The following is a 27,334-nucleotide window of genomic DNA, read 5'->3' as shown; positions in this document are numbered from 1 at the left end:
CCTCCCCGTCAGGCGCATTGTTTTGTAGGTTCGCACAGCTAGGTAGTAGCGATTTAGTTTTTGGAGCAATAAGATGACAACCATTGTTTCCATTTGGCCTTGTTCGAGACCTTCTTATGGCTTTACCTGAGATTGGTCATTGTATTCTAGTTTTTCTTTTTCCCTTTTCGGCGAAAAAAATGGGGAAGTTAAGACGACAGAGTAACATAGAATTTTACTTCAGTTTAGTGTCATTATTGGTGCTGAAACGTTAAGCATTGGTTTCGATGGTTTGATCGAGATTTCGGTCCAAATTTTAGTATCTAAAAATTTGCAACTGTTGAAAATCAATGATCGAGATTTTGTCGAGGCCGAAATCTAAATCCGACGGCCAAAGTTGTATTGTTTAACGGTTCAATGCATTAATGGCGCTATACTGAAGTGAGGTCCGAGTAACCCGACCGTGACTGCTTGGCCGGTTTTTGCGGGTCTAACTTTATCAAACGGACCGGCTGCTTAAACCCTGATTGCGTCTCAGCAGCCAATAGGGCGCCAAAGTAACACGCCTAAACCATTTAGCCTCTGCAACTAGCTTCTGCCTTGTTCTTGCTAGAACCGGGCTTGTTCAACAATGGCGGCTGCTTCATTCGCGATTCACTCTCCTTCGTTTCCGAAAGGTATACAGTACCGTTCAAATCATGTGATCTCGAAACCTTCAGTTACTTTCAGACATCATTCGCAGGCATTTATAGTGAGGTCGGCTGTGTCGGAGAAAAGCAGTGTTGTCACTGCTGAGCCAAAGGAGAAGAAATTCCAGCACTGCTTTAGTAAGTCCGACGATGGATTTCTTTACTGCGAGGGCCAGAACGTTCAGGAGATTTTGGATTCGGTGGAGAAGAGACCGTTTTATCTCTACAGTAAGCCCCAAATAACCCGAAACTTCGAAGCATATCGGGAAGCATTGCTAGGCTTGAGATCGATTGTCGGTTATGCGATTAAGGCCAATAATAACCTGAAAATTCTTGAGCATTTGAGACAGTTGGGTTGCGGTGCCGTGCTAGTGAGTGGGAATGAGTTGAAGTTGGCGCTTCGCGCAGGGTTTGATCCAGCCAGGTGAAAAACTTCCATGGTTTTATCTTTATTGTGTAGGTTATCCAACAATAAATTAGGGTTCATCTGATTTTAAACATGTTAAAAATGAGATATTTTCTCATTACAAAAAAGAAAGATAAAAATGAGTTTAATTGATATTTACCATTTCCGACTTCCGAGTGACACAGTCGTCATTGAGCCTAAACTGAAATACGTTTGGCTCTATTTCCCATTCTGTCTACCAAGTACCATCAAACCCGTGCACTGATTCTTTGTTTTTTCTTGGAAGTCTATCAAGAAAAGTAGATGAAGAAAAACTCAAGGGTTGCAATGGGAGTACTTTCCGACGTTTGATTTCGTAGAGCAACACTTCTCATGTGTTTCAAGAATTTATACCTATATTAGCATTAGTTTTGGTGAAGAAGGAAGGAGATATTATACTTTGAACTTATATACTAAATCCATTATCCTATTTTCGTGCCCAATATTGCTCAGATTCCATTTCTGCCCACCCTTATCATTCTTTACGCTCTGCTTCTCGTTTGGGTTCTCATATTCTGTGTCTTTCTAGTAGGGCGAACTGTAATAACGTTTTTTAAATTCCACCCATTATTTGCTAGTTTTACTTGTCCGGTCTTCTGTTTTGGGGGCTTGTATAAGTACTTCTTATCATCCAAACTGATAATCTCGAGCAAATTTAGTGCTACATTGAGCTTGCTGCTCAAAAGTTAAGGCTTGAAGTTGGGTTGCTGTGAGGTCAAAGATGTTAAACTCAGAATCGGGTACTGCAAGTCTAACCAAACTGGCAGAACTGGGATCTGTTATTCAAACGTTATGAGTCTGTTTATTGAACCATGAGGGTGGGTTTGATTACCAGTGGAATTGAAGGTATATTGCGATAGACTGGAAAATTGGTTTTGAGTAATAGAAGATTTTTACTTTAGAGTGTGGCTTTCCCAATGCTCCTTTGATAGGTTCAAGGGTTGCATTAACCACGTTGCTTGGGCTACATTTATCATTCTGAGGTGCCTGAAGTTTATTTTCTCCCACTCTTTGGCCCCACCCCTTGATTGTAATCTTATTTTCAGCCTTTTACAAATTGACTTTAATAGGCTCCTTTATCGTAATCTTATTTTTACCCTTGTACAAATTGACTTTAATAGGTAATTGTGGTCTGGATATCATCAGAGATTTGAGTGCTGAGTTATTGGCTCACAATTTGAGCCAGATGGTCCCTAAATTCCACATCTGGGCAAAGGTTGGTCATTCTTGTTTTTGTTTTTGACAAAAAGAGAGAAAGACCTTGTACGAAATGACTTAATAGGTTCTGGTCTGTGTATCGTCAGAGATTTGAATACTGGCTTATTGGCTTGCATTTTGAGCCAGATGGTCCCTAAATTTCACATCTGTGCAAAGGTTAGTCGTTCTTGCTTTTGAGGTCAGAGAGATTCCCTGGCTCCCTATGCTCAATATTTTATACAGTAGTAGTGGAATGATATTTGGGGAGTAAAATCTAATCGAAAGCTTAATAGCTTGACCTTTCCGTTTGTATTTTCAGCCTTCTGCTTGTTCAATTGGTGACAATTTTTATCAGAAGGGTGACTTTTGAATAACATGGCTAAATGCGTTCGTGGCTTTGTGCTGGGATCTGAACATATCCTTGAAAGTTTAACTCCAACTAGGACTTTGGATGCAAGTACTTTTTCTTCAAGGAATTGACTCCCTGATGATCCCCACAGAAAACTGTCTCTCAAAATGCGAAAGCTCATTGAAAATTCAATTCCCATTAACTTGGTTGTTGTGATTAAAAGTTGCCATGGAGTGCACTTTCTTGGAATGACACAAGATATGGGATGGCGTCAGATTAAATAAATATTGAATGTCTAGACGTTCCCCTGAGACATGTTGGTTTCGACAGGTCTTTTGAGTAGGCATGTAGACAATCCGCCTGATTGTAAATTAATATTCACAAAAGTTGTCATGCCAAATTCTTAATAAGTCATATAGACTTTTTGTTTCCCCCTGTCAACTGCTCTCCTGTTGGTTTAATTTATGCTATTGATATTTTGAAACTCAGGTGTATATTTAATGGCAACGGGAAGCTTTTGGAGGACCTGGTGCTGGCTGCCCAAGAAGGTGTTTTTGTTAATGTGGACAGTGAATTTGATTTGGAAAACATTGTGTTAGCAGCTAGAACTGCTGGAAAGAAGGTCAATGTTTTGCTTAGGATCAATCCTGATGTTGATCCTCAGGTGAATTCACTATCGCACTCACTACATTATTGCTTTTCTTGAGGTGGCATGGTGCAAATCGAAAGCTGATTCTGGAACTAAAATAGATTATATTGCAAACCAGTTTGAGTGAATCTACTTGTTCAGCACTGAAGAGCTTGACAGAGTTCTCTAACTTTCCTTTTGGAGACTTATGTTGGTCTCTTTGTCAAGTTTTTTCTGGAGCTTCTGAGCAAGGAGGATCAACATAATATTGTTCTATGATTGCTGGAGACATGTTATTAATTTGTAACTGAGTGAGTACTAAGTCATGTTGGTTATTTCACATTAGATCTCATTTTTCTTTAATTTTTGAGAATATTTCCTTAGGTTCATCCTTATGTTGCTACGGGGAATAAGAACTCCAAATTTGGTATTAGAAATGAGAAGCTGCAATGGTTTTTGGATGCTGTGAAGGCACATCCTTTGGAGCTGAAGCTTGTAGGGGTGCATTGCCATCTTGGATCCACAATTACCAAGGTAAATCACTGGTTTTGGCCTCCATCATTTTTGATGCATGTATATTGTTTATTTTTCTACTATCTTTTTGTTTCATTCATTTTGCATATCTTGAAATCTATTGACATGGTCAGTTTCAGTTCTTTTGTGTTCTGAGTTCAATATTGTTTATTTTTCTACTATCTTTTCATTTCATTTATTTTGCATATCTTGAAATCTATTGACATAGTCAGTTTCAGTTCTTTTGTGTTCTGTGTTTGAACTTGCTTGCTTTACAGGACAATCATCTATTTGTTAGAAATAATTTTGGTTTTTTTGTTTTTCAGGGAAGCTACGGCAAAAGATTTAGCTGTTTTTTTATTCTTCTTTTTTGATTTTGATATTTTTTTTTGTTTTTATCTACATATGTAGGCTGAGATCTACATAACAAGGTTATTTAAGTTATGAGAATTCATTTTTCCCCCCGACTCTCATGCAGTTACTGGCCTCACTATGGGTTTATTGGGATTTCTCTACTTGTTTGCGGTGTTACTTTGTCATGTGTTATTGTTTCTCTGTTAGCATTTGTTGGGTTAAGTCTGATTTGAACTGTACGACAAAAGTAAACTATGATCAATGATGGTTTATTTTCCCTTAATATGTGAATGTTATCCATCAGGCTGCGTTTGATTGCAAAGGTGGGGTGGGAAAAAAAAACATGTGGGATCCCATGTGTAGTGGGGTTAGGGAGAAGGAAAGGAAAGGAAAGGGTTTTGTAGAAAAGTGATAGTGGTGGGTCCCACTTTTTACTTTTCCCAACATTCCCACAAAATCCCACCAAATATGTGGGGTTTTAAAATGGCTTGGGGTGGGAAAGTTGGGTTGCCACATCACCAGGCAAGTTTCCTTGATTCAAGGAAACTTGTCTCTCACTTTCCCACCCCAAGCAACCAAACAATCTACCATTTTGGGATTTAAGGGAAAAGTAAGAAATCTACACTTTTTTCAAGAATTTTCCCACCTCTTTTTTCCCACCCACCTTTATTCCAGCAAACAAACGCAACCTCAGTGAACAAGATTGAATGAATGGACTTTAATTTGAGTTGTGTAAAATGGAGTGGAGAGTCATGGATCTTGTTCCCGTTTTTGATCCAGTGATCTTCTTTCTCGGGTGATTGCTTCCCCAAATCCTCCCCCCTCTTTTTTTTTTTTTTTTTTTTTTTTTTGGGGGCGGGGTGGGTTGTTTAAAGTCTGGTGAGTTTTTAGTTGGTTTTCCTTTGTTACATTAGTTCTTATTCTTACATTTCCCTTCCAGCTTACTACTTTATATTGTCCCCTTGAGATTCTGGAAATCTACATCCAGGATCTGCTCGGCAGTATTGGATGACCCAATGTGGTTGTATCAAACTCCTTCAACCCTTACCCTTTCCTTCTCAAATCTAGGAATAAATACATTGCCTGAGAGCAATTCAAACCCTAGAGTTTCAATGCCAAATAAATTTCCTTTTGTCAGGTTGAAATCAGCTACCAGGTTGAGTTCTTCTAGTTCTGCCAGTTTCTGTTTCAGACAGTTGTTCTTAAACCAAAAGCTGATTCCTGGAATCATTGTTGGATAGGGTTAGGTAGTAGGAACCTATGCTTAAAATCTTTATTGTGATGAGTTGACTTCTAGTAGATTGCTTTGATCACATAAAACTTCTTCCTCTGTTACATCCACCTTGCATTAGTTCTCTAAGAAACATTTTCTCAGTTTCCTTTTTTATATATGGAAAGCTCTAAATTTTGACTTCTAATAGACTGTTTTGATCACAAAAGACTTCAAAGCATTCCTCTGTTTCATTGACCTTGCTTTAGTTCTATACTCCTATGAGCAACATTTTTCCCAGTTTCCTTTTTTAAATAAAAAAAGCTCTGAGTACTGAAATTATACCTATCATCAACCCTAACCAAACCATTTATGCTATGGTGTATCTTCCTATAATTGGCAATCAGTCCCAAAATAGCCTTTTTCACTCCTATTTTACTAGGTTGTACTACATATTCTTATTATACTTGTTTTAAAACTTTTGATTCTAAAGCATCTCCCCATGTTTCTAGCTTTGCTTTTATTATCTCCACTTTTCTTGTCAGCGTCCAATAGCTATATTATCAGGATGAAATATTCGTGAGAACTTTTATATATTATGCAATTCCAAAATCCAAATAGATGTAAAGGACCACATATTTAGGATTTTAGTTTTCTATGGGTGAGAATTTTGTTTAACTGGCTGTTGGATGTTACTTGAAACATCCCTCTCCTGCCCGTCTCCTTGATTTTGTGTACTATTTTTTTCCCCATTTTTCTTCTTCTGCATATATATTGTAATGCACATGTGCGGATTTATAGGTTTTGTTTTTGCCTTTGTTCTGTTTCTCAGTTTAAATACATTTCAGGTGGACATATTTAGGGATGCTGCAGTCCTTATGGTGGGCTTCATTGACCAAATCCGAGCCCAAGGCTTTGAAATTGAATACCTTAACATTGGAGGTGGTCTTGGAATAGATTATCGTCATGCTGGTGCTGTTCTTCCATCACCAATGGATCTTATCAACACTGTGAGCCTCATTATTCCTTTTTCTATAATGTGACAATTGAAAAGTTTTTGACTGCTAGGATAGACAATGTATGTGTTGAATATGTACATGCACAACATGCACATAATTATTATTATATGACAGATTAAAGTTGCCGAGGAGTGTAGAAGATGTCACCTCTTGATGTGTGGACATTAGCAGTTAATCACTGCAATATCTGGATAAGATATTTCCTTTAAACCTAAAAATAGTCCTGATGTAGCTAGCCTAGGGTTATGGATTTCACAAGGCTGAAGACACTGAACCATGAGGAGTGGTTTCGGGAATAGAGCAAGTTTGAATAGGTATCAAAAAAATATAATAAATCAGAGGAAAAAATAAAAATGAGCACTGGCATTGGACTACGAAAATTACTATTAACAATAATGGAGGACAACCATGAGATAAAATCAGAGAATAATAGCAACAATTGATAGCAGATGAGGGAATGACCTGATGTTGAAAGCTTAAAAGTAGCCAAAGCCATTTAATTCAACCTCGAATCCTCGATTTTATTCCATGAACTCGTATAGCCAGAGGGTCAGGCACATATAGTATGTGCCAATTCTCAAAACTTAGTGTATACTGCGCCTAGAGCTACACTGGTTCTAGTACAACTCAGACAACTAGTTAGTGGACAGTAATGGGCTGAAAGAGCATAAAAACTAACTACTACTTCAGAAATGCTAATGAAACGGATGTAAACCTAATACAAGCGGATTTTAATGTATTATACTTTCAAACTTCTAATGCCACTGGGCAACACTTAAAATAATTGATCATGCTTCCTGCTTGGTTTAACTTTGGGCTTTTCAATTGAGTCTATTACACCCAAAAAAGAGAAGAAGAAACTGTTGCAATATGGGGTACAAGGGTAAATTTGGGACTTCCCTTTGTTGCACACTATGGGGATGTTTGATCAACAAACAAGCATGGATTGGCCTTGTAAGATTGACATCCACAACTAGACTGGTTGTTGTGAAGATCTCAGGAAATCTCTCATATCATGAGATCAAGAACTTAAGTTGTATAGGGCCTATGAGACATCAATGAAGCAAGGATCAAAGACCCTTTTGGTCTAGAGAAGCTCTATCAAGGCTGCAGTGAATGATGGAAGAGGGTTTTCAACTGGGGAGGAGGAGGGGGGGAGAGATAGTGGGGCTTTATGGGATCAAGGTTTGGATTCCAAGCTCTGATACCATGTAGTTTGGGGAAATATGACCTGTCAATGAGATCCTATTGAGGCTTTATTTATGATTGGGTAAGTGAGGTACATGTACAGTAGGGATACCACGGTGAACATTAAAGAAACCCCAATGACAGTTCTATCCTTACCCATTTTACAACACACTTCTTGAGGCATAGCCATTTTATTCAACCAGAAGAAGAAAAATCGGGGACATAAAGATCATTCTAGATGGGTAAAATTCTAATTACCATTACAAATGGCCAGTTTGATCTGCTTATAGTTAGTTTCTTATTAGTTATTAGTGAAATAAGCTCTCACAAGCAAATTTAGAAGTTGTCGATTTGGCCTCAAGGTGAAGACCCCTTTTGTCTACTTCCAAATTGTAACCATTTTTATTTCTCATATCTTACACACCGTAAAAAAATTACTTTGCAGCTATTACCTGTCCAATGCAGTGACAACAAATGAATCTTTTCGAACATTTATTATTAAGAAAATCTTTTGCAGAAAAACTATGGGTAGTTCGCGTATTTGCCTAAATGTCAGAATCTGTGTGACTTTAAATTTTTTTTTTTGGGGTGGGGGTGGTTTTCCTATATAATTGGTATAAGGCTTAGTTGAGTTTAGTCTACCATACAAGACAAGACAGTGGTAACTAGTAGGATCTTTTTGGAGATCCTGGTGAGCAATTATTTTATTTTCCTAGTGGACAGTTTTTAACTTATCATGTTCCTGACTTCCTGGTTGTTGTAGGTCCGGGAGCTGGTTCATTCACACAACCTTAAACTCATCATTGAGCCAGGGAGGTCACTTATTGCCAACACTTGTTGCCTTGTTAACAGAGTGATTGGGGTCAAAACAAATGGGACGAAAAATTTTATTGTTATCGATGGAAGCATGGCTGAACTTATCCGACCAAGTCTTTATGATGCTTATCAAGTAAGTAGCTATGGTGTTGTCAATTTGCTTTTGAAGTTGTGGTTCAGTCCAATTTTGCTTGGCACATTTATGATTGCTTTCTTCTTGGTGAAGTTTCTCTCTCTTTTCCCACATCCAGCTATCAACAATTAAATAAAACAGCTGCTGAATGTCAACATTATCGTGCGTCGGTCAAATAATTTAACACGGTGTATGTATCTGGTAGCTTCTAGGTTACCAAGTTGAATGGTCAAGTGGCAACCAATATTTACTGTCACTTAGGTTTCTTACAGGAAGTTCAGAAAATGGCTTGGTCCTTATATCCACACTTAAAAGTTGTGTTTAATATTTTCCCTCCTTTCTTCTTGTAATTACCATGCCAGTGGGGAGAGAATTAGAAACACTCTTGCTTTATCCATTCTGTGGTAGGTCCTGGGTACTATTGCTTGATTATCCTTGAAATATTAGTCTGTTTTTACCTTTACCATGAAATTCTGTATTCTACAATAAAACTTGGCTTTGGTGAATTAAGGTCCTTAATTTTATATCAGATATGGATTATCCCTGAATTGGGTTGCTTTTAGATTGGTGGTATTGATGAAGGAAACTTGTTGGCTGTTTGTTATAGCATATAGAGTTGGTTTCTCCCCCACAGCCTGATGCAGAAATTACCAAATTCGACGTGGTAGGCCCTGTCTGTGAGTCTGCAGATTTCTTGGGGAAGGACAGGGAGCTCCACACTCCTGCTAAGGTAACACTTTATGATTTTTATTTGTAGTTCTCTCCCACACAATCTGTTACTCACCTGAAGCTTTTATTTCTTAGGGAACTGGTCTCGTAGTTCATGATGCAGGAGCATATTGCATGAGCATGGCATCAACCTACAACCTCAAGATGCGACCACCTGAATATTGGGTACTCTCTCTCTCTCTCTCTCTCTCTCTCTCTCTCTCTCTCCTCTATATATATATATATATATATATATATATATATATATATATATCACTTTCTGGTTCACTATGGATTGAACACGTTAGTTTTTTTTAATGTCAACTGATTTTTTGTTAATAGTAGTCCTTTTTGCTCGTTTGCCTGAAAAAAAAAACACTATTGTGATGTTTTTACCTTGGGGATTCTTGTTAAAAAGCTAATTCTTGCTGCTGAATTGCAATTTAGCATTCCTCATAATCACCCAAAAACTTGCCTCCCATATGGTGTAAAAAGTGGGTAAAGAACGGTGCTTGATATTTACTTTTCCCTTCGTCCTGAAAGAACCATCTGGCTAAAACCACATCAAAGACACATGGCAGGGTCCATCTGTTTCTTTGTTGGGTTTTTCTTATGAACAACAGTTTGCAATACATACAGCCATATAGTGTATAGCTTTTCAACTTGGGGTTCAACCTGTAGACTTGGTCAACTTGGTTAAGAGTCCACACTATGATTTCAAGAATTGGAATTGAAATCAGATCAGTAGAATTGGCCTAGCCTGATCCTATTCCTACCAATCCTGAGAGGCCAATCCTTTACCGGATTTTAGAGTTCCGTCAGATTCAAGCTGAAGCAGGGTCAGAGTTGGATGAAGCCGATCTCGTTGCTGGGTCTCTGTGTTTGAATCTTGCTCAGCTCCTGGGCACTGTGGATCTGGAATCAGCATGTTGGCCCTCCTGTATTAATCAAATAAAAATAAAAAGTTGACAATCTATGATGCGTGCCCTGCTGCGGTTAGGTCTTTTGAATTTTCGATATCCTGATTTGTTTCTATGGCAGTATAAATCATAGGCTCTCGCTCCCCCCCCCCCCCCCCCCCCCGGGGTGGCATTTCCCTCTTGCTCTGTATGCATGCATATGTGAGAGAGAGAGAGAGAGAGAGGCCAGACCAATTTGTGATTGCTGTTGCTTTCTTTCTGTGTCAAGGATAATTCAACAGCCAATGTTTTGTAGGTTGAAGACAATGGATCAGTGGCCAAAATCCGGCACGCAGAGACATTTGAGGACCATATGAGATACTTTGATGGGACTTTGATTAGATGTCTGGCTTAGCGACCACTGACGGGGTCTGTGTTAAGGTTATTGAGCTTCTATTCTGATATACTGTATGATGTGGCGTGTCCTACAATGCAGTGCGTCTGAGTGTTGTATTAGATTTATTGCATGACTTCTAGCTTTTCAGTTACGCCTTCCATCAGCTGAACATGAGTACATTGAATGCGCATAGCTCTTATTCTTAGTTTGTTTGTTTGTTGTTTCTTTTCTTTTTCTTTTCTTTTCTTTTTGGGGTGGTGGTTGGGCACTTGGGCATGGTTGATGTAGCAAACAAAGAGGAATGAGCCCTGTAGCTCTGTATTGATCTAGAATAATACAGTCATTCATACCGATAACCAAAAACTTTGGTTGGTAGGAAATGATCAAGAGGGTAGGTGAGATGAGAAGGGTTTTCTATATATATTTTGGTGGATGATTTTCGGATGAAGGAAGAAGATGGGTGAAGATCCTTTGATAATAGGGTATTTAATAGGGTATGGGTGTAATTGTAATTTTAAATTGATAATATATGATAAGGATATGTTTGTAATTTTTGTTTGTGAGGGTATTAGGGTCATTGCGCGTCGGAAGCGAACAAACAGGTATTAAGGAAATTAATTTCTTACCAACTTGGAGTGTGTAAATTTTTTTGTTTTTTTTTTTTATGTGATATTATATTTATTTCCCTATACAAATACGCAATCGGTTTAATAGCGCTGACATAATAATGGACAACGACGGATTCGACGTGAATAACGCGGGAAAGTCTGACAAGTGACAAGGAAGAACGAAACAGTGTCACCGACACAACTGTGGAATCGCAATTTCGCGGCCATGCGAAGCTGCGGACTTCGACGTGTTGGTTTGGCTGGCCCAGCCGTCCAGTTGGTGGAAATTTAATTGCAAATATGATTAAGAAGAATAGAACAGAAGATGATGTTGTTGAGTCCTTCTGATTTTTATATTTTTTTTGGTAAGTAAGAATGGTGGCGTGACTCGTGAGGGGGATTTAAATGCTAACTGGACGTCTGTGATCTGACTGTAGAGTACCGTGTGTTGGCGCAGTCCACAAGTTACAATGATGTGGGGTTGTTGACGAATTGCTTTCCATCCTTTTCAGGCGAAGCTGTCGGCTTTTGCTTGAAAAAACAATGGGGGAAGAGAGAGAAGATAATGTTAGAATATTAGGGAAGGAGTAAGAAGAGAAAGTTAAGGATGGAATGGAACGGAATGGAATTCCAAGTTTTACTCGTGGACAATGGATTATCTCCTCGTTATGGATGGTTTTTATGGGTTGCTCCCAATTCTAAATTTGATTTTTGCAGGTTTCTATGTTTGTTTGTTCAAACAATTTTGAATATTATTTTTGCATAATTGATAGCAGGGAAGGACGAATTTAGTTGCTTTCAACATTCATTATTAAAAATTTAAAACCCGCACTTGATTAGATTGATCAACTGGATCTTTAAAACGATAGTCTCAATTATTTATTAACAAAAAGAAAAAACAAATAAAATTGAAGTAGTCTTTGTTATGGGAGGAATTTGACTTTTCCTTAGTTTATCAATATATCAATCTAAATTTTTTACTTATGAGAGCAGAGGTTATTTTGGAGTGTTGATAAAATCAAATATAAGACATAAAGCATTCAAGCAGTCCTTAGGTAGACTCGTAATTTATATATGATAGAAAAATATGTATGAGAAGTTCATATCTGATATCTATACCTGACGAATAGAAAATTTCGCATGGGATAAGAATGACATAGCATGTAAGTGGGTCCCAACTTTCCTGGATTACCCATCAAATTTTAATTGAGCGATTCATCTTATAGGTTAGGTGGGTTAATACATTTGCTATCAATTTATTTAATTTTTGTCCAGTATCGGATCAATTTTTTCTTTAAAATTAGTAGGTAACCGACTCTGAGAGTGTACGTTTCGGATGGTGAAAGTGAAACTGTGAAAGTGTAGAAACCGGGGAGATGAATCAATGGATCCCGATTCCAAATTTAAAATCTCTTGATTTGCACGCCGTCGTCCAAATGTTCACTGGCTTCAGGATCGATGCGCCCGGCGGGATTTTGTTCGCGGCTGCGCGGATATCCTCCGCGCAGTCATTCAATGGAAGACATGTGGCGCTTGAAAATTCGGATAACATATGTATTGTTTTATAACTTTCTCACATTTACAACTGAACTCCTTAATGTATCTAAATTCACACAAAGAACCCCTTTTCATGTTTTGGAAAAGAATCGAACCGAATCCTGGATGAAGAACCTCAAGCTCCTACATCTCCGGGCAATAAAGGATTACCCTCGTGTTCGAAAACAGGTTTTCCCAAAAGTTCGATCAGATCCTGCCAAAAAATGGGAAAAAAAGTTTAAATGTATGTAAATAAAAAAATTATTTTTACATTTAAATCTATAAAAATTTTAGAATTTACAAAATCACATCCCTACCTCTACCGAAGAATCCCAAATATTCTTTCGAACTGGGGTTCTTTCTTCTCTAAGTCAGAGTTAAAGAAATTTCCTCTTCGGTAGTGTGGTGGAGGGCGGCGGCGGTTCTGCCGCTGCTTTGCGAAGCCTTAAATCAGAGTGCTGTTAGGTTTACGAGTGCTGCGATGGTGTCCCTCGTCTCTTTTCGTCGTCTTGTTTGATTTCTAATGAGGCTGTTATCTTATTCCATTTCCCTCTTTTGTAGGTTTAATTTCTTAATTTCTTAATCTTTATGCTTTTCAAACCCTAAACTGCCCTATGATGCAAAACTCATTTTGTGGAGTACGGTTCCATGAATTTTCTTTTCTTTTCTGATCCTTCATCTTCCTTCTCTTCCTCAGGGGGTGGCGCGATCTCTCGGTGGTGATGCTTAAATGAAAGAAATATATTTCCCAACAACTCACCCGAATCTGCAGGTACAATTATTTTGTTTCCTTTGTTACATAACGCCCAGATTTGCTTCTATTTCCTTGTTATAAAATGCCCAGATTTGCTTCACCTCCCATAGCTGTTTTATTTCATATTTCCGTGAAAGCACCCATGAGAGCCAGAAGAGAAATTCAGTCCCATTTTGATGAAGGAGCAGATTAACAATCGAACTTTGGGAATTCCTCGAGTAGAGGCAGGATGTGATTTTGTAAATTCCAAAATTTTCAAACCTTTAAATGTAAAAGTAAATTTTTGTATTTACATATATACCCCTCTTTAGTTTCCAACCGTCTGATTTACTTCTGCTGGTATAATGCGTCGCACTCGCTCGAATACAAAACCCTTTATACAAATCCTTGTCTCTCTCCATGTTGGTATATATTCTTCCCGGCACTCCATGTCAAACATGCTTTTGGATTTTTGTGTTCCTTAAATCTGCGGTTTTCCCTCGGTTTCGGTTACTTTCTTCTCCTGGTTTATAGTTTCTTTTCCTCTTTTATCAGAAGAAAATTTTGATTTACTGAAGCAGATTTCTAATCTAGACTGTAAATCACACATTCACAGTACTCGGAAGGAGAAGAAAGACAGAAGAGCTGTCGAATGCTTACGTTGTTCTCCAGGTTCTTTTTGAGGTTAGTTGCTGGTATCAACTGATTTGTGCTTCTCTTGCGTCTCCCGTTGAAGCTTAGTTTGATGTCCTGGGTATCTGTATGAGTGCTGCTACTCCTCACGCTCTGCCTTGCGACCCGCTGCAGGGAGTGCATTATCGTGAGAACTGACAATATACCTCTGCAGGTATCTCTGTTTTTTATCCATGTTCTAGATGAACAGAGTATCGATTAGCCACATGTATGATGTTAAAGGTATGTATTTGATTACAGGCTCAGTTTATCCTGTCATTGGAACTTTTTTTTCCCCTTTCCCTCTGTCGTTTTTGGTACATGCTTGTCCTTTTCCTCTGTAAGCTGCTTCTTGTGACGGTCTTTCTCAGTTTTCCTTGCATGAAATTGCTAATTTTTGTTCTGGCGTTTCAACATTGACGGTCTCTCTCGGTTTTCTTTGAATGAAGATGCTAGTTTTTGTTGTCGGATGAGTGATTAATTTGACATATTCTGCAATACTCTGTCCTACGGTGGAAAGAAATAAACCTATTGTTAGATTCGGAGGCTCATCTCACCCCCATGTACTCTTAAAAGGGTTGATAGTAAACACGATGGCGCAAAAGAAACTTGTTGCACGATTTTTATGGATCACTGTTTTCTTTAAAAACATTGAAATATAATATCTGGAAGAGACGGAAAGTAAATATAAGGTCAGGTGGCGGTCGCAAAAGAAAATCCTGTCTATGTGTATACTGTGAAATTCTTCTGGCGAGTAGGTTTTCTTTTCAAACATAGTAGATAATAATGGAATTACAACTCTGCCCCCTGAGTTGAGGATGCGATTGGCAATTCATAGCGGATATCCTTCACCTTTGCCTTATCTGGAGGTTGTTGGCATGCTTGGCGCTCTGTCAGTTTTAATTCATAATATGTGATATATATATTTCTTTAATTATACGAGAATAGTTATTTTGTTTTTGAGAATGATGGGGTGAATCTTTTAGTCACGACGATGTTTATGCTTATATCTGATACACCGATACATCTGTGAAAATATCTTATGTGCACTGTTTCTCATACTTTTATTTATACCATTTGTCGAGTACACTTGCATGTTTTTATGTCTTTTTCCCTTAGGAGGATTGCTTTTCATTTCGAGGTTCCCATGCTTGCCAGCTATTCAGAGTATTGTTTTTTTTTTTAATATTTATTTTCAAATTTATTGCTTGTGATACAGTTTGATACTTTTACCAATTCTAGGTTGTGTTGCATTTCAGCAGAAGTCGCTTGACGGGAATTGTTTCTGAGTCATTTTTGCAACCATACGGGATTGGGAAGCATAGATCTCTTCTTCGATTTTTACATATGGCTGGTGATACTCTTGCAAGCCTTCTAAATGGCCATGCTAATACGAATTTTGATACCCAGAGGAATTATCAAATTGTTGTAGCTGCAACCCCAAATATGGGTATTGGGAAGGATGGGAAATTGCCGTGGAGGTTGCCTTCTGATCTTAAATTTTTCAAGGAGGTCACAAAAGCTACGTCAGATCCTCTGAAAAAGAATGCTTTGATAATGGGTAGAAGAACATGGGAAAGCATTCCCTTAGAACATCGGCCTCTACCTGGTCGACTTAATGTTGTGCTGACTCGCTCTGGGAGCTTTGACATTGCCACTGCTGAGAATGTTGTGATTTGTGGAAGCTTGGTTTCAGCTTTGGAGTTGCTGGCAGCATCTCCTTATTGTCTATCGATAGAGAAAGTTTTTGTGATTGGAGGTGGCCAGATATTTAAGTGAGAACTTAATGCTCATTGCTTCATATTATGCGCCTCATTTTTTTATTTATTTCATAAAATAGATGGAAACAAAACATTTTCTAACATAGGAGTCCAATAACTGCTTTAAGAATGCTGTTTATGGTATTCATTGCAGGGAATCTCTCAATGCACCTGGATGTGAGGCCATCCACCTTACAGCAATTGAGACGGACTTTGAATGTGATACTTTCATGCCTCCTGTTGATTCCTCAATATTTCAGCCATGGTACTCAAGTTTTCCATTGGTGGAGAACGACACTCGATATTCTTTTGTTACTTATGTTCGTGTGAGGGCTTCTACATCGCTAAACAACGGAGTGGTGTTTGATGGTTGTGCTGACAACACTAAATTTGAGGTAGAGAAGTTCTCCTTTTTGCCCAAGATGATTTTTGAGAGACATGAGGAGTTCTTGTATCTTAGACTGGTTGAAGACATAATTTCAAATGGCAATCAGAAGAGTGACAGGACAGGGACTGGCACTCTATCCAAATTTGGTTGCCAGGTATTATGACAGCATTGCTATGAAGTCTTTTTGTTTTCTGCTTCGCTTGTAGCCTTTAGCCTATACCAATTTATCTGTGTCTTTATCGTTTGACATGCCTCCACTTTTTTTCTTTTCTGCTCCCTTCTAGATGGACTTTAATCTTCGCAAATCATTCCCACTTCTTACAACTAAGGTATTGATTCTCTTATATGTTTCTTCTTTACTATTTTCATATTACCAAACTATTGGTACATTTGTTGACCTTTTATGTTTTTGTTTGTCTAAGCTTTAGGCAACTTGATTGCATGTAAAAATGATGTACTGACTTTGAATCTGACTTGGAGAACATTGGCATTGCATTGCCAGAGATAAAATCCACATATGTTTTGTACCTGGATGGTTGATGTGATCTAACTAGTTAAGTCAGGAACCAGTGCAATGTGCGTCTGACAAATATATATGGTATTATTATGCAAATTCAAAAAACTAAATATGTCTACATATATTTCACTAAACATATACTATTTGAGCAAACAAATGTTAATATAATATAATCAAATGCACTCTCTCGTTCCACTAGTGAGTGTTTCAGGGTAATAAAATGGATAATTGACATTCATCCAAAAAGGAAGGATAACTGACAAAAATAAAGCTCATGTGAGAAAACAATTAGATCATATATATAGTAACCAAATGATATTAGGTTACTACTTACTAAGATGAGTTTAATGCTTATACTAGAATACTCGCGGATGAGTGGCAAAACTAGGAAGGATAAGATAAGGAATGATCATATTAGAGTTGGTCTAGGAGTTGCTCCCATAAGTGATAAGCTTTGGGAAAGTCATTTGAGGTGGCATGACCATGTTCAACGGAGGACCTATAATGCCCCTGTATGGAGAAGTGATATAATCCATCTTAAGGGAACTAGAAGAGCTAATTTTTTCCCCTTGAGTTCTAGCACCCAAAAATGCAAAATTTGAATTTTAAGTTAGGAAATGAAGAGTTGTATTTGGATTATGATTGTAGTGTGTAGTTTCAATCTAATTACGGAAAGATTTGAGTCCAATTAGGAATTTGGGTTATCTATATTTTGAATAGTGATTCTCTTAGAATGGAATATTCCTGTTGCCTTGGCCATGAACCATATAGTACGCACATGATCTGATTTTCCTTTTCTATTCATAATATGATATTATGGGGCAGATTTTTTTCATTACTCACGATTCTTGTCATGGTTTGGTTGTTGCGCCCAAGTTTTTACTAACCTAATCTGATCAAGTCTTCAATTATTATAAGTTTTTCATCTATTTATCTAGCAATTGATTTCTTCTCAACTGTTCAATTTGTTAATTTCCTTTGTTTCAAGTTTTGCATGCAGCATAATTTTCCGGTCAATTAGAACTTTTAACTTTTCTTTCAATTGAATGGATTATGATTTCTGCTTTTGATGCCTTTTCTGCTCTGTTCTCTAAGATGGGAGTCATTAGTTTTTTTTTTGTCGGGGGGGGGGGGGACTTTCTCTTCCTTTTTTATTTCTAATTCCAAAAAGTTGTATCTTTTCTGTTGTATATCTGCATCAAATTTCCTTCACATTGCAGGATATGATGTTCAGATACATTATGCCACTAACCCACACCAATGGCCTGAATCATTTCTGTGTGATACATTAGGAGTGATGATGACTATGTTCTGGATTTGGATATTTTTTGCAAAAGCTACAGTGTTATTAGGAAGTAGTCATGGGTCATCTTTCCCAAGTAGGATCAGTGTGGATGTTTGCTTGCAGGATAGTATGTAGAAAAAGAGAATGGGACTATTTAAGATAAGATGGAGTTATGGATTACTTTCTTCGTTACTTCATGTGAATATTGGGTTCTTTATTGTCACAATTTAAGATAGAATCCTCAACCCTGCGTTTTAAACATTGAACCCAATCCTTGACTTAAAGCTTTATCCTATGTGGTTGCTATTGCTACTACCCATGCTACCAGATCCTGCCCAACCATGATGTCACTGTCAATTGCTGTTAGTTTGTCTTGTCTGGTGTAACTGATGGATATCACATGCTATTTGAGCATCCAAGTGTACCTTTCAATCTTCAACGGTTTTTCCAGATACTGAAGATCTTCTTTCTTCTTACCTTTTTACGTATTTGTTTTGATAAATAGAACAGGTGCAAACGAATATGTGTCCACATGTTTGGGGTGAAAGTTATACTTTGTTCAGAGTTCTTAAGCACAATTCACAGTTTTGGATTATTGGCAATTTTTTGACCCCTTTTGAAACTAAAACGTTCTGACAGTCATTTTATTTCAGCCCTTTTCAATGTCCCACCTATATGAAAGAGGTTATAGTGTGCAGTATTTATGAATGCTGGACAAAATATAGGATGGAACAAAAACTGGTGCAGCTGAACCTTTATTGGCAATTTTTTGACCCCTTTTGAAACTAAAACGTTCTGACAGTCATTTTATTTCAGCCCTTGCCAATGTCCCACCTATATGAAAGAGGTTACAGTGTGCAGTATTTATGAATGCTGGACAAAATATAGGATGGAACAAAAACTGGTGCAGCTGAACCTTTGTGTGGACGTCCTTTATGCAAAATCCTGTTTTTGATAGAAAGAATGCCTTTTGGTTTTGACGACAAATGTAAAATATTGAGCTGATTGATTAGAAGTTAAAACTGGAACTTGACTTTTCTGAAACTGAATTGAGAGCTGGAAAAGAAAAAAAGGAAGTCATCTTAGCTTGGTTGAAGTAAACTACGATCCCAACGTTAATCCAGAGTCATTACATGTATCCCTTTAAGATTTGCTCAAAAGCAATATTTCATGAGTTCCCATCCTGAGAGTTTTTCATATGTGCAATTCTTTTCCTGCTGATTTTATCCAGATTTGGTCCTATACAAAAAGGAATTATTTTTCCTTTATTTGTGCGCTCACTTAAATAAACTTTTGAAATTGCAGAAAGTCTTCTGGCGAGGTGTTGTTGAGGAACTTCTGTGGTTCATTAGTGGTTCCACAAATGCAAAGGTATGTATATTAATTCAATATTGTAACAGTAGCCTATGTCTTATTTCCTTTGTTTTTAATCTGTCAATGGGTCTAACATATTGTTCATTTATCTTTTTGGGTCGCTTGGTCAATTGTTATGGTTTGCTGAGTGTTAGTTATTGAAACTCTGTGCTACCATGGATACATCTGTTTGTGTGCTAAATCATGCTGAGACTGTGGGTGTCAAAAATATGTTGCATTGATTTCAATGTTAACAAGTATCTTTCATGCTTTTAATGTAAATGTTGGATAAGTTTGTTGTTGCTCTGTAAAAAAAGCAAATGGCACTCAAATGGTTTGTAGTGATTTCAATTGTTTTGTCTAACCCAGTGCTCCTGCAACTTGCCATCATTTCAAACCACTATCTGACAAATTATTTTATATATATATATATAATTTTTTAATTTTCGACTCCTCTTTTTAATTACCCCCCCCAAAAAAAAATTCCTTCTACTTCACTTCCAGTGTGGTTTTGACAGTATCAACTTAATCGGTGAGTAATCTTGTCTTCTATGATCACTTGTGGAACTAGGTGGTCTCTATAAGGAGAGAAGTCTCTTTGTGGGGAGTGATGTGGATAATGAGGTCTGTCAGATTGAAGCATTGTCTTTTTGCAGGAGGATGATAAAAATGCCAAGATATTTCTCTATCCAAAATTTCACTTATTTTTTATTGCATAAATGGCGGTGGTTGGCCTATTAAATGGCATTATGGTGTGCCTTGTGTTTGTTCCATGGCATCCTTCATTTCAGATTTTGATAAAACCAAAGTTTGATGTTAATAGATGTTACTGTTAACAGGTTCTTCAGGAAAAAGGCATTCACATATGGGATGGCAATGCATCTAGGGACTACCTTGACAGGCAAATGCTTCACTACCAAACCCCTTTTTATGACAATTTATTTTATTATTAAGATAACCTGACAGTTTTTTATTTATCTATGTTTGTATTTTTATCTCAGTATTGGCTTGGCTGACCGAGAAGTCGGTGACTTGGGACCTATATATGGCTTTCAGTGGAGGCATTTTGGTGCTAGGTAGAGAGAGTGGTTATGATGAATAAACTTACTTTCCAATTGCCATTTTGTGTAACTCTTAAAGTAGAGATCTATTTTACAGATATACTGACATGCATGCTGACTACACTGGACAAGGATTTGATCAGTTGATGGATGTTATTGACAAGATCAAGAATAACCCAGATGATCGAAGGATTATTCTATCAGCTTGGAACCCATCTGATCTCAAATTGATGGCACTTCCACCCTGCCACATGTTTGCACAGGTTAGCATTATGCGGATTCACAATTCCTTCTTTGGCCATTGCTGTCAACTATATTGAGGTTATCTTCTTCTTCTTCTTCTTCTTCTTCTTTTTTGCAGTTTTATGTTGCCAACGGGGAGCTGTCTTGTCAAATGTATCAGCGCTCTGCGGACATGGGCCTTGGTGTGCCATTTAACATTGCATCTTATGCTCTCTTAACATGCATGATTGCTCATGTTTGTGGTATGCATTCCATTCCCACAACTAAAAGTGAGCATTTTCTTCTGTCTGCATGTCTAGGGACTAGATGGATGGATTCCAGCTTCTGATTAAGTGACCTGGCTTTGCATTTTTGTTATTCATGGCTGAATGGTCCAGTCAGTTCAGAAGGGTGAGGTCTCAGTGGTTACCACAAATTGTAAGATGTACACCACTGCAAGTTTAGGGTCCTGTTTCCAAAAGGGAAATATTGCAGTGACCAAAGCAATGCTTCATTTTCAAAAGGGAAGTTGTGAGTGTTACGTTCGTGCATAACTTCCATACCAAGGTTAGCATGGTTGATGATGTCAGCCCAATTGTTAATTACACGACCTTGACTGTCAACTACGGATGGTTGAAATTGAAACCATTTAGGTTGAAAGCCATGGTGCTAATACCTAAAGCAGTAAACCAGATACCAACTACAGGCCAAGCAGCTAGGAAGAAATGTAAAGAACGTGAATTGTTGAAATTAGCATATTGGAAGATCAATCGGCCAAAATAACCGTGAGCAGCTACGATATTATAAGTTTCTTCCTCTTGACCAAATCTGTAACCTTCATTAGCAGATTCATTTTCAGTTATTATTGCTTTAGGCAAAATAACTGTTGGATCAAGAAACTTGACCACATGGTCCACACCCTCTACTGTCCAATGTTAGTAATTAAATTACTAAGACCAATTGGGCCTGCTTGATTGTTTCAGATGATATGCTTGTGTTACAGGCTTCCAAGTCCAAGTCCAAATGACTGAAGCATTATACAGGATAGAGGGACAGCTTTGTGTAACTGGGTTTTTCTCTAGGGCTTGAACCTTATACCCATGCAAGTTCAAGGGTTCCTCATTAGCAGAAAAAAAGGACAAATTAAGCTACTAATACATATAATGGAAATGCTATTAGTTGATGCTTTATCAATTCATTGAGTACCACAAGTAATAGACAGATATCAAAATGAACATGGAAACATTATGCAATCAAGAACCCAGAGTTATCAAGGATTGTGTCTATGCCACTGATGCATGTCTTTTAGAGTGCTTGTGTTTCATTACTCTGTTTAACAAACAAATAAATCTTATTCTATAGTTTTGCAACCTTAAAGCTTAGGTTTCGTTACCACCCCCGTTGTGTTTGTTGCTAATTACTAATAATTTTAGGTTCTAGATGATGTTCTTGTCATATTTTGATATATTTTATGAGTCATTCTTGTTAACTATTCTGTATATTCCTGTGTCTTTCCTTGAATTAAACTTTCTTGTGTAGAAGGCACTCAACTATTTGTTCCTGTCAACGCATTGAATTAAAAATACAGATTTTACCAAAGTTAACATGGTATTAGACCTGTTCTACCCTACTTTGTCCTACTCAGCATGAACCCTCTCTGTAAACCCCATGTTATTGGTGAAGCTGAATTTCACTAAACCAGAATGTTCTGGGGGCCATTTTGGGTCTTCACATCCAACTGGCATAAATAAGATGTATGTCACCAGTGGCACTGCCTCGTGTTCAAATCATTGAAATTTTTGAAACAATATGTTGTGGGTCTACTAAATTTAAGAGGTGGTCAGCGGCAGTTTCCTCATACATTTTGGTAATTCTGGCTTTTGGTTTTATCGATTTTGTAATAAATAGACATTATCTCATTCTAGAGAGGGTAGAATAAAACCAGGGCTGTATTTGTACTCTTCATCTTCTTCACAGTTGTGGTTTTCTGCCATGGACAGCCTTTGGATGAACAACATAAAATCCTTGTGCTGTGTGATTGTGCCATTCTTCTGTCATTTGTTTTCGCTGTGTTGCTCTGGTAACAACCTTTGTGGTTTTCTACCTTCCTATAGATCCCAGCCATTGCCAATCTGAACCTCTCAATGACCTACAACCCCCCCCCCCCTCCCCAGCAATGAGAACCCCTTTGTCCTTGGTTCCTTGACTCACTACACGCCATCTTCTTTGCACAGTCTATCACCATTTTCAACAGCACAAATTACCCATACTACAACCCCACCAGGTTTAAGGGCTAAGTATGCCCATCCCTTCTTCAATCTAAGCGCTAAGTATGCCCAAATAATATATAGTAGTTCTCTTTGACCCTGCGGAAAGGCTAAGGAAGTTCTTTTTCATTTCATTTCCTCGAACTCTGAATCACCCAGCGAACAAATCGCCTCCTTACTCTTTGTGGTAATGCATTTATTGAACTTCATATTTTCTCCTAAAATGATCTGGGTAGGGGAATATGTGAGATAAGTTGACTATTGTTAGACCACAGTGGGCCTATTCTGTTCCTTGTAGCCACCTTGATATTTTTATATTGGTTAAGTGACATGCCAACTTGGTTTGCTGGTTAAAACCCCTTGATATTTTTAGATTGATATTCTCTCCTAAAATGATCTGGGTAGGGGAATATGCGAGATAAGTTGACCAGTGTTAGACCACAGTTGGCCTATTCTGTTCCTTGTAGCCTCCTTGATATTTTTAGATTGGTTAAGTGACATGCCAACTTGGTTTGCTGGTTAAAACTCATAGGGCATGGTGCTGCTGATGAAGGATTGAGACCCAACTATGGTTCTGAACTTAGTTTTGCAACATTTGTGCATTTTTTCCTGCAATTTCTTGACATATGCCTGTCTTTCTCAGCTTCATTCTCTTAGCAACTTGTGTTGTTGAAGGTTCCCAATCTCTTTGTATATTATTCCATTTTTGGGTGTTGGGAGGTTCTACGTCTTCTGAATATCAGTGGATATCTTTTTCAAGAGGCTGTTTGGTATTATTTCTCTTCTGCAGGTCTTGTTCCTGGTGATTTCAAACACGTCATTGGTGATGGACATATTTATAAAACACACATTAGGCCTTTACAGGAGCAGCTTCTGAAACACCCTAAACCTTTTCCAGTAAGTGGATTTGTAAACAGAATATGAGTTGACTTGGTGAACCTTTTTTTCTTTGTGTAGTGTGCCAAGTTTATTGAATTTTGCTATTTTGTTTGTTTCCATTGCACAGATTCTTAAAATCAATCCTCAGAAGAAGGATATAGATTCTTTGGTGGCGACTGATCTCAAGCTCATAGGCTATGATCCGCATCAGAAAATAGATATGAAAATGGCAGTATAGAATTTCTAACCTTTTGAAAGTTTAGAAATGGTACTACTTGGGATTCTCTTCACCCTTCCAGTTAGATCTCATAGTTCCAGGTTAGTCTTACTGTTGCTATTATTTGTACTTATTTTTTTCCCCATATTATAATGGGCTTCCTGTTCATTAGTCTTATATTGTATTCTACCCGGGGACAAATGGTTGAACACCTTCAATATATAAACTCTTTCTCTCTCTCTCTCTCTCTCTCGATCCCACACATTGATCCTATGTCTTTCATTTGAGATGAAAGGGAAAGCATTGAACACCTGCCTTATCAGTAAATTCTTTGGAAGGAAGGAGCCTTAAGAGCCATATTAGTCACTAACCTCACCTAGTCCCTTGGGTTCTTCAGACCTGCACCCATGGTTGGTTTTTCTTCTTTTTTGGATACTTAGCCTTTGCTTGCCTAAGTATCACCTTGGTTTCCTTGCCTAATTGTTTTTAGTTTTCGTGCTTTTTTTTTTAATTCATATTTAGTGTCTACATATTTATTTATTTTCGTTTGGGTTTGTGTCTGTTATATGCCTTTTTGGTGAACCTTATTGCAGCTTATAATCTTCAAAGGGGTTTAAAACTAGTGATGTAAATGGATAATGGAAATCCACATCCAGTTCTGAGTTTTGTATTTGTCTTGGAAAATCCTAGTCTGTTAGAGAACTGACTGGATGCATTTAGGGTTACATATGGTAATAACCCTAACCAATCAATTAATCTGATTATCTTATTGGATATGTTTTCTTGTTTTTTCAGGTAAGATAATCTGGTTATTTTTCTAGGTTTCTGTTGAAATAAATACAAAAGAAAATTAATAGTAAAATATGAAGAAAATCAAAGACCACGTAGAATGGAAGAAACAGAAGTCGCTAAATTCTTAGTTCTCATTCTTCAAGTTTCATCCGTAAAACAGTATGGCGATCAATAGATAATCATGGATTAGTTTTCAATTTGCATTCATAACCAGTCAGGAGAGTATGATTTATAAAATGTGTTTTAGCGGATCATTAACAGAAGTAGATTGAAGATTTCATCAGAAACCCTCTTGGAATGCCACCACTACTGAATCTCGCAGCAATTAAACATTCTTGACCCACGAGAGGAAACACACCTGATTCCAAGTGATGCAAGTTCAAATTGACAGGCCAAAATAAAGAAAACTAGCATTGAAGAATCTAGATTTTGTAGTACAGTGTGGTCCTGCATCTATGTGGTGGATCAGTTACAATATAATCAGAAAACCTTGTGGAATTTGACCAGTACTGAATTTCACTGCATTCAAACATTCTTTAACCCACAAGATTGAACAAACCTGATACCCACTAATAAGACAGGAAGTAATCAGAGACTCTGGTTAATAGCTTGATATGGAGGTAGTCTTCAATTCTGTGAAACCATGTTAAAAGAGAAAGGACGAGTCAAACAAGGCTGGTCTCGGAGAAATAGAGACCAGCTTAGTAACCATTAAAGTCAATAAATGTACTTAACCAAGAAAGTAAAATCCGTTATTTTTATATCCTCCTTATATTGTAGGTTCATTGAAGCCTGTTATGAGTAGAAACCATTGAAGAAGGGCTATAACATTCATCTCACCCAATCTGAAGTTTATTTCAACTAAAACAAACTCTTAGGAAATAATCTCTATAATGCATCGTAGTTTACATACAGAAGAGGGTCTTAGTTTTCCCGATCACACGAAATGCATGCTTATGCGTCCTCTACAATGCTTGGTGGTGGGCCATTTTTAATACGAGTACTTCCTTTCCTGGTGACTTCTCTATGTTCTTGGAAATTCAGGAGCGAATTTGAGCTGGACTTTTTATTCATGGCTAGGGTAGAAGTTCTGAAATTGATTCTGCCTGTGACTGAAGTTTGTTTTTGTTGATGTGTTCTGGCAGCAACAGGTGGTCTATGATTCTAGAGATTCATGAAAAGAAAGAAGTGGAGTATGGTTTTACATTGCGTTATTTAGTAGTAGGGCATAGCGGGAGAACCAATCAAAGATTTTTTTGGTGATCTAGGATTCCTTATCCTGTTTTTTCTTAAGGGTCCTGTTGTGTTATGTAAGGCTTTTTTTATTTATGGACTTTGGTGCTGTTTATGCCATAAATATGGAGTTAGCGATTAAGAAGTGTTAACAGGGGGTTAAAAGGGATTAACAATTGGAGACAAACCACTGTAGTGTTTCTTTAATCTTTCCTGAAGTTTCTAATGCCTTTAGAAGCCTCACTAATCTTCTATTTCCTTTTATGGATGTAACCCTCTGGAATTGCAGGATCACTCTAGCCTCTGAAATCTAACTCTGGTAGGTGGTGGTGATTTTTTGAATGTTCTTGTTATTGGGTGTTCTTGCTGTTGTAAGGCATCCTCATATATAATTGGTCTGTTAACGGATTGTTTGCTGCTGTTTCATAGATCGTTCCTTTCGTAGTCTCTAATATGATGAGTGGTTTAAGAAGTTCGTTGTCACCATTAAATATGTTGAGGAAGGCATTCTTCTCCTCCTCAAGTGGTAGAACTGTTAGGCTCTCTGTACAGTAACGCTTTAAATTTTGGTTTTTCCCCACGTTTTTTAGTCAGGCGTAGATTGTACTCTTGCTTGTGTTTTCTGCTTACTTCTATGGTAGTACTTGAATTTAAAAAAAGTTCTCTCTATAACAACAGGAGGGACGCTTACTGGCAATTTTTGGTAATGGGTCCTGTTCTGAGACATGTCCCGCTTGAAATTTTTTGTTCCACGGTTGTGTTAAAAGAACATTTTGAATTATAAGATAGTGACCATTGGGGTTAGTGATCTCAAGTTCATTCTCAAGTGGTTTGGTAGTATTCAAATTCTGTGTTCATCTTCTCTTTGCTTCTCTTTTTTTTCATTGGCCAGTTGTGTACTCTTAGGTTTAGGCATGGGATTACAATCGATTTTATTGGGCTTTGGGTGAGTTATGTTGATGGGCTTTGGGTGAGTTATGTATTTTATTGGGCTTTGGGTGAGTTATGTTGATGGGATCAGTGTCTGCACTAGTAATTCTTTTGTCTTATTATTATTATTTTTTTGACTTGACTGTACATCTGGTAACGTTTTTTTTTAAGCAAATTGTTCGTGAGTTCTTTGAGTTTACCATCAATTACATCCATTACTCTTCAATAAAAATAAAAATTAATTACAAAAGCACACCCACGTATTTTTTAAAAGCCAATTGCACGTAAGTTCCTTGAGTTTGCAGTCAATTTTATCTATTTCCTTGGTCGAAGAAACAATTATGTACACAGCCAATA

At 37.6% G+C, this 27,334-nt stretch overlaps 2 protein-coding genes across 13 annotated transcripts; both read left to right on the top strand.

Annotated features, from left to right (window-relative positions):
* Window positions 1–509: 509 nt before the first annotated feature.
* LOC149016933 (diaminopimelate decarboxylase 1, chloroplastic-like) lies at window positions 510–10,716 on the top strand. Its single transcript, XM_089151227.1, has 8 exons — window positions 510–1,092; window positions 3,149–3,323; window positions 3,672–3,821; window positions 6,213–6,374; window positions 8,335–8,520; window positions 9,128–9,250; window positions 9,325–9,414; window positions 10,444–10,716. The coding sequence occupies exons 1-8, from the start codon at window positions 611–613 to the stop codon at window positions 10,540–10,542; spliced, it is 1,467 nt and encodes a 488-aa protein (XP_089007353.1). The 5' UTR covers window positions 510–610; the 3' UTR covers window positions 10,543–10,716.
* A 2,262-nt stretch (window positions 10,717–12,978) lies between these two features.
* Window positions 12,979–27,198, top strand: LOC149016932 (bifunctional dihydrofolate reductase-thymidylate synthase-like). Of its 12 annotated transcripts, none has more exons than XM_089151212.1 (15): window positions 12,979–13,225; window positions 13,366–13,440; window positions 14,018–14,085; window positions 14,249–14,316; window positions 15,316–15,848; window positions 15,988–16,375; window positions 16,506–16,550; window positions 19,329–19,394; window positions 20,216–20,277; window positions 20,378–20,452; window positions 20,535–20,700; window positions 20,799–20,922; window positions 23,717–23,823; window positions 23,933–24,123; window positions 25,960–27,198. In XM_089151212.1, the coding sequence occupies exons 4-14, from the start codon at window positions 14,305–14,307 to the stop codon at window positions 24,041–24,043; spliced, it is 1,689 nt and encodes a 562-aa protein (XP_089007338.1). In that variant the 5' UTR covers window positions 12,979–13,225; window positions 13,366–13,440; window positions 14,018–14,085; window positions 14,249–14,304; the 3' UTR covers window positions 24,044–24,123; window positions 25,960–27,198. The 12 variants fall into 12 exon arrangements, with proteins under 12 accessions (XP_089007338.1, XP_089007339.1, XP_089007336.1 ...); XM_089151213.1 differs by having other exon boundaries at window positions 14,209–14,316; XM_089151210.1 differs by having other exon boundaries at window positions 12,979–13,229; window positions 14,018–14,316.
* Window positions 27,199–27,334: the final 136 nt, after the last annotated feature.

The sequence above is a fragment of the Hakea prostrata genome, chromosome 4 (assembly GCF_041222555.1).
Source record: "Hakea prostrata isolate BN-2017 chromosome 4, UWA_Hpros_2, whole genome shotgun sequence".
In the NCBI taxonomy this organism is placed as follows: Eukaryota; Viridiplantae; Streptophyta; class Magnoliopsida; order Proteales; family Proteaceae; genus Hakea; species Hakea prostrata.
The sequence above is the reverse complement of the archived record's forward strand: the minus strand, read 5'-3'. Positions and strand labels throughout refer to the sequence as shown.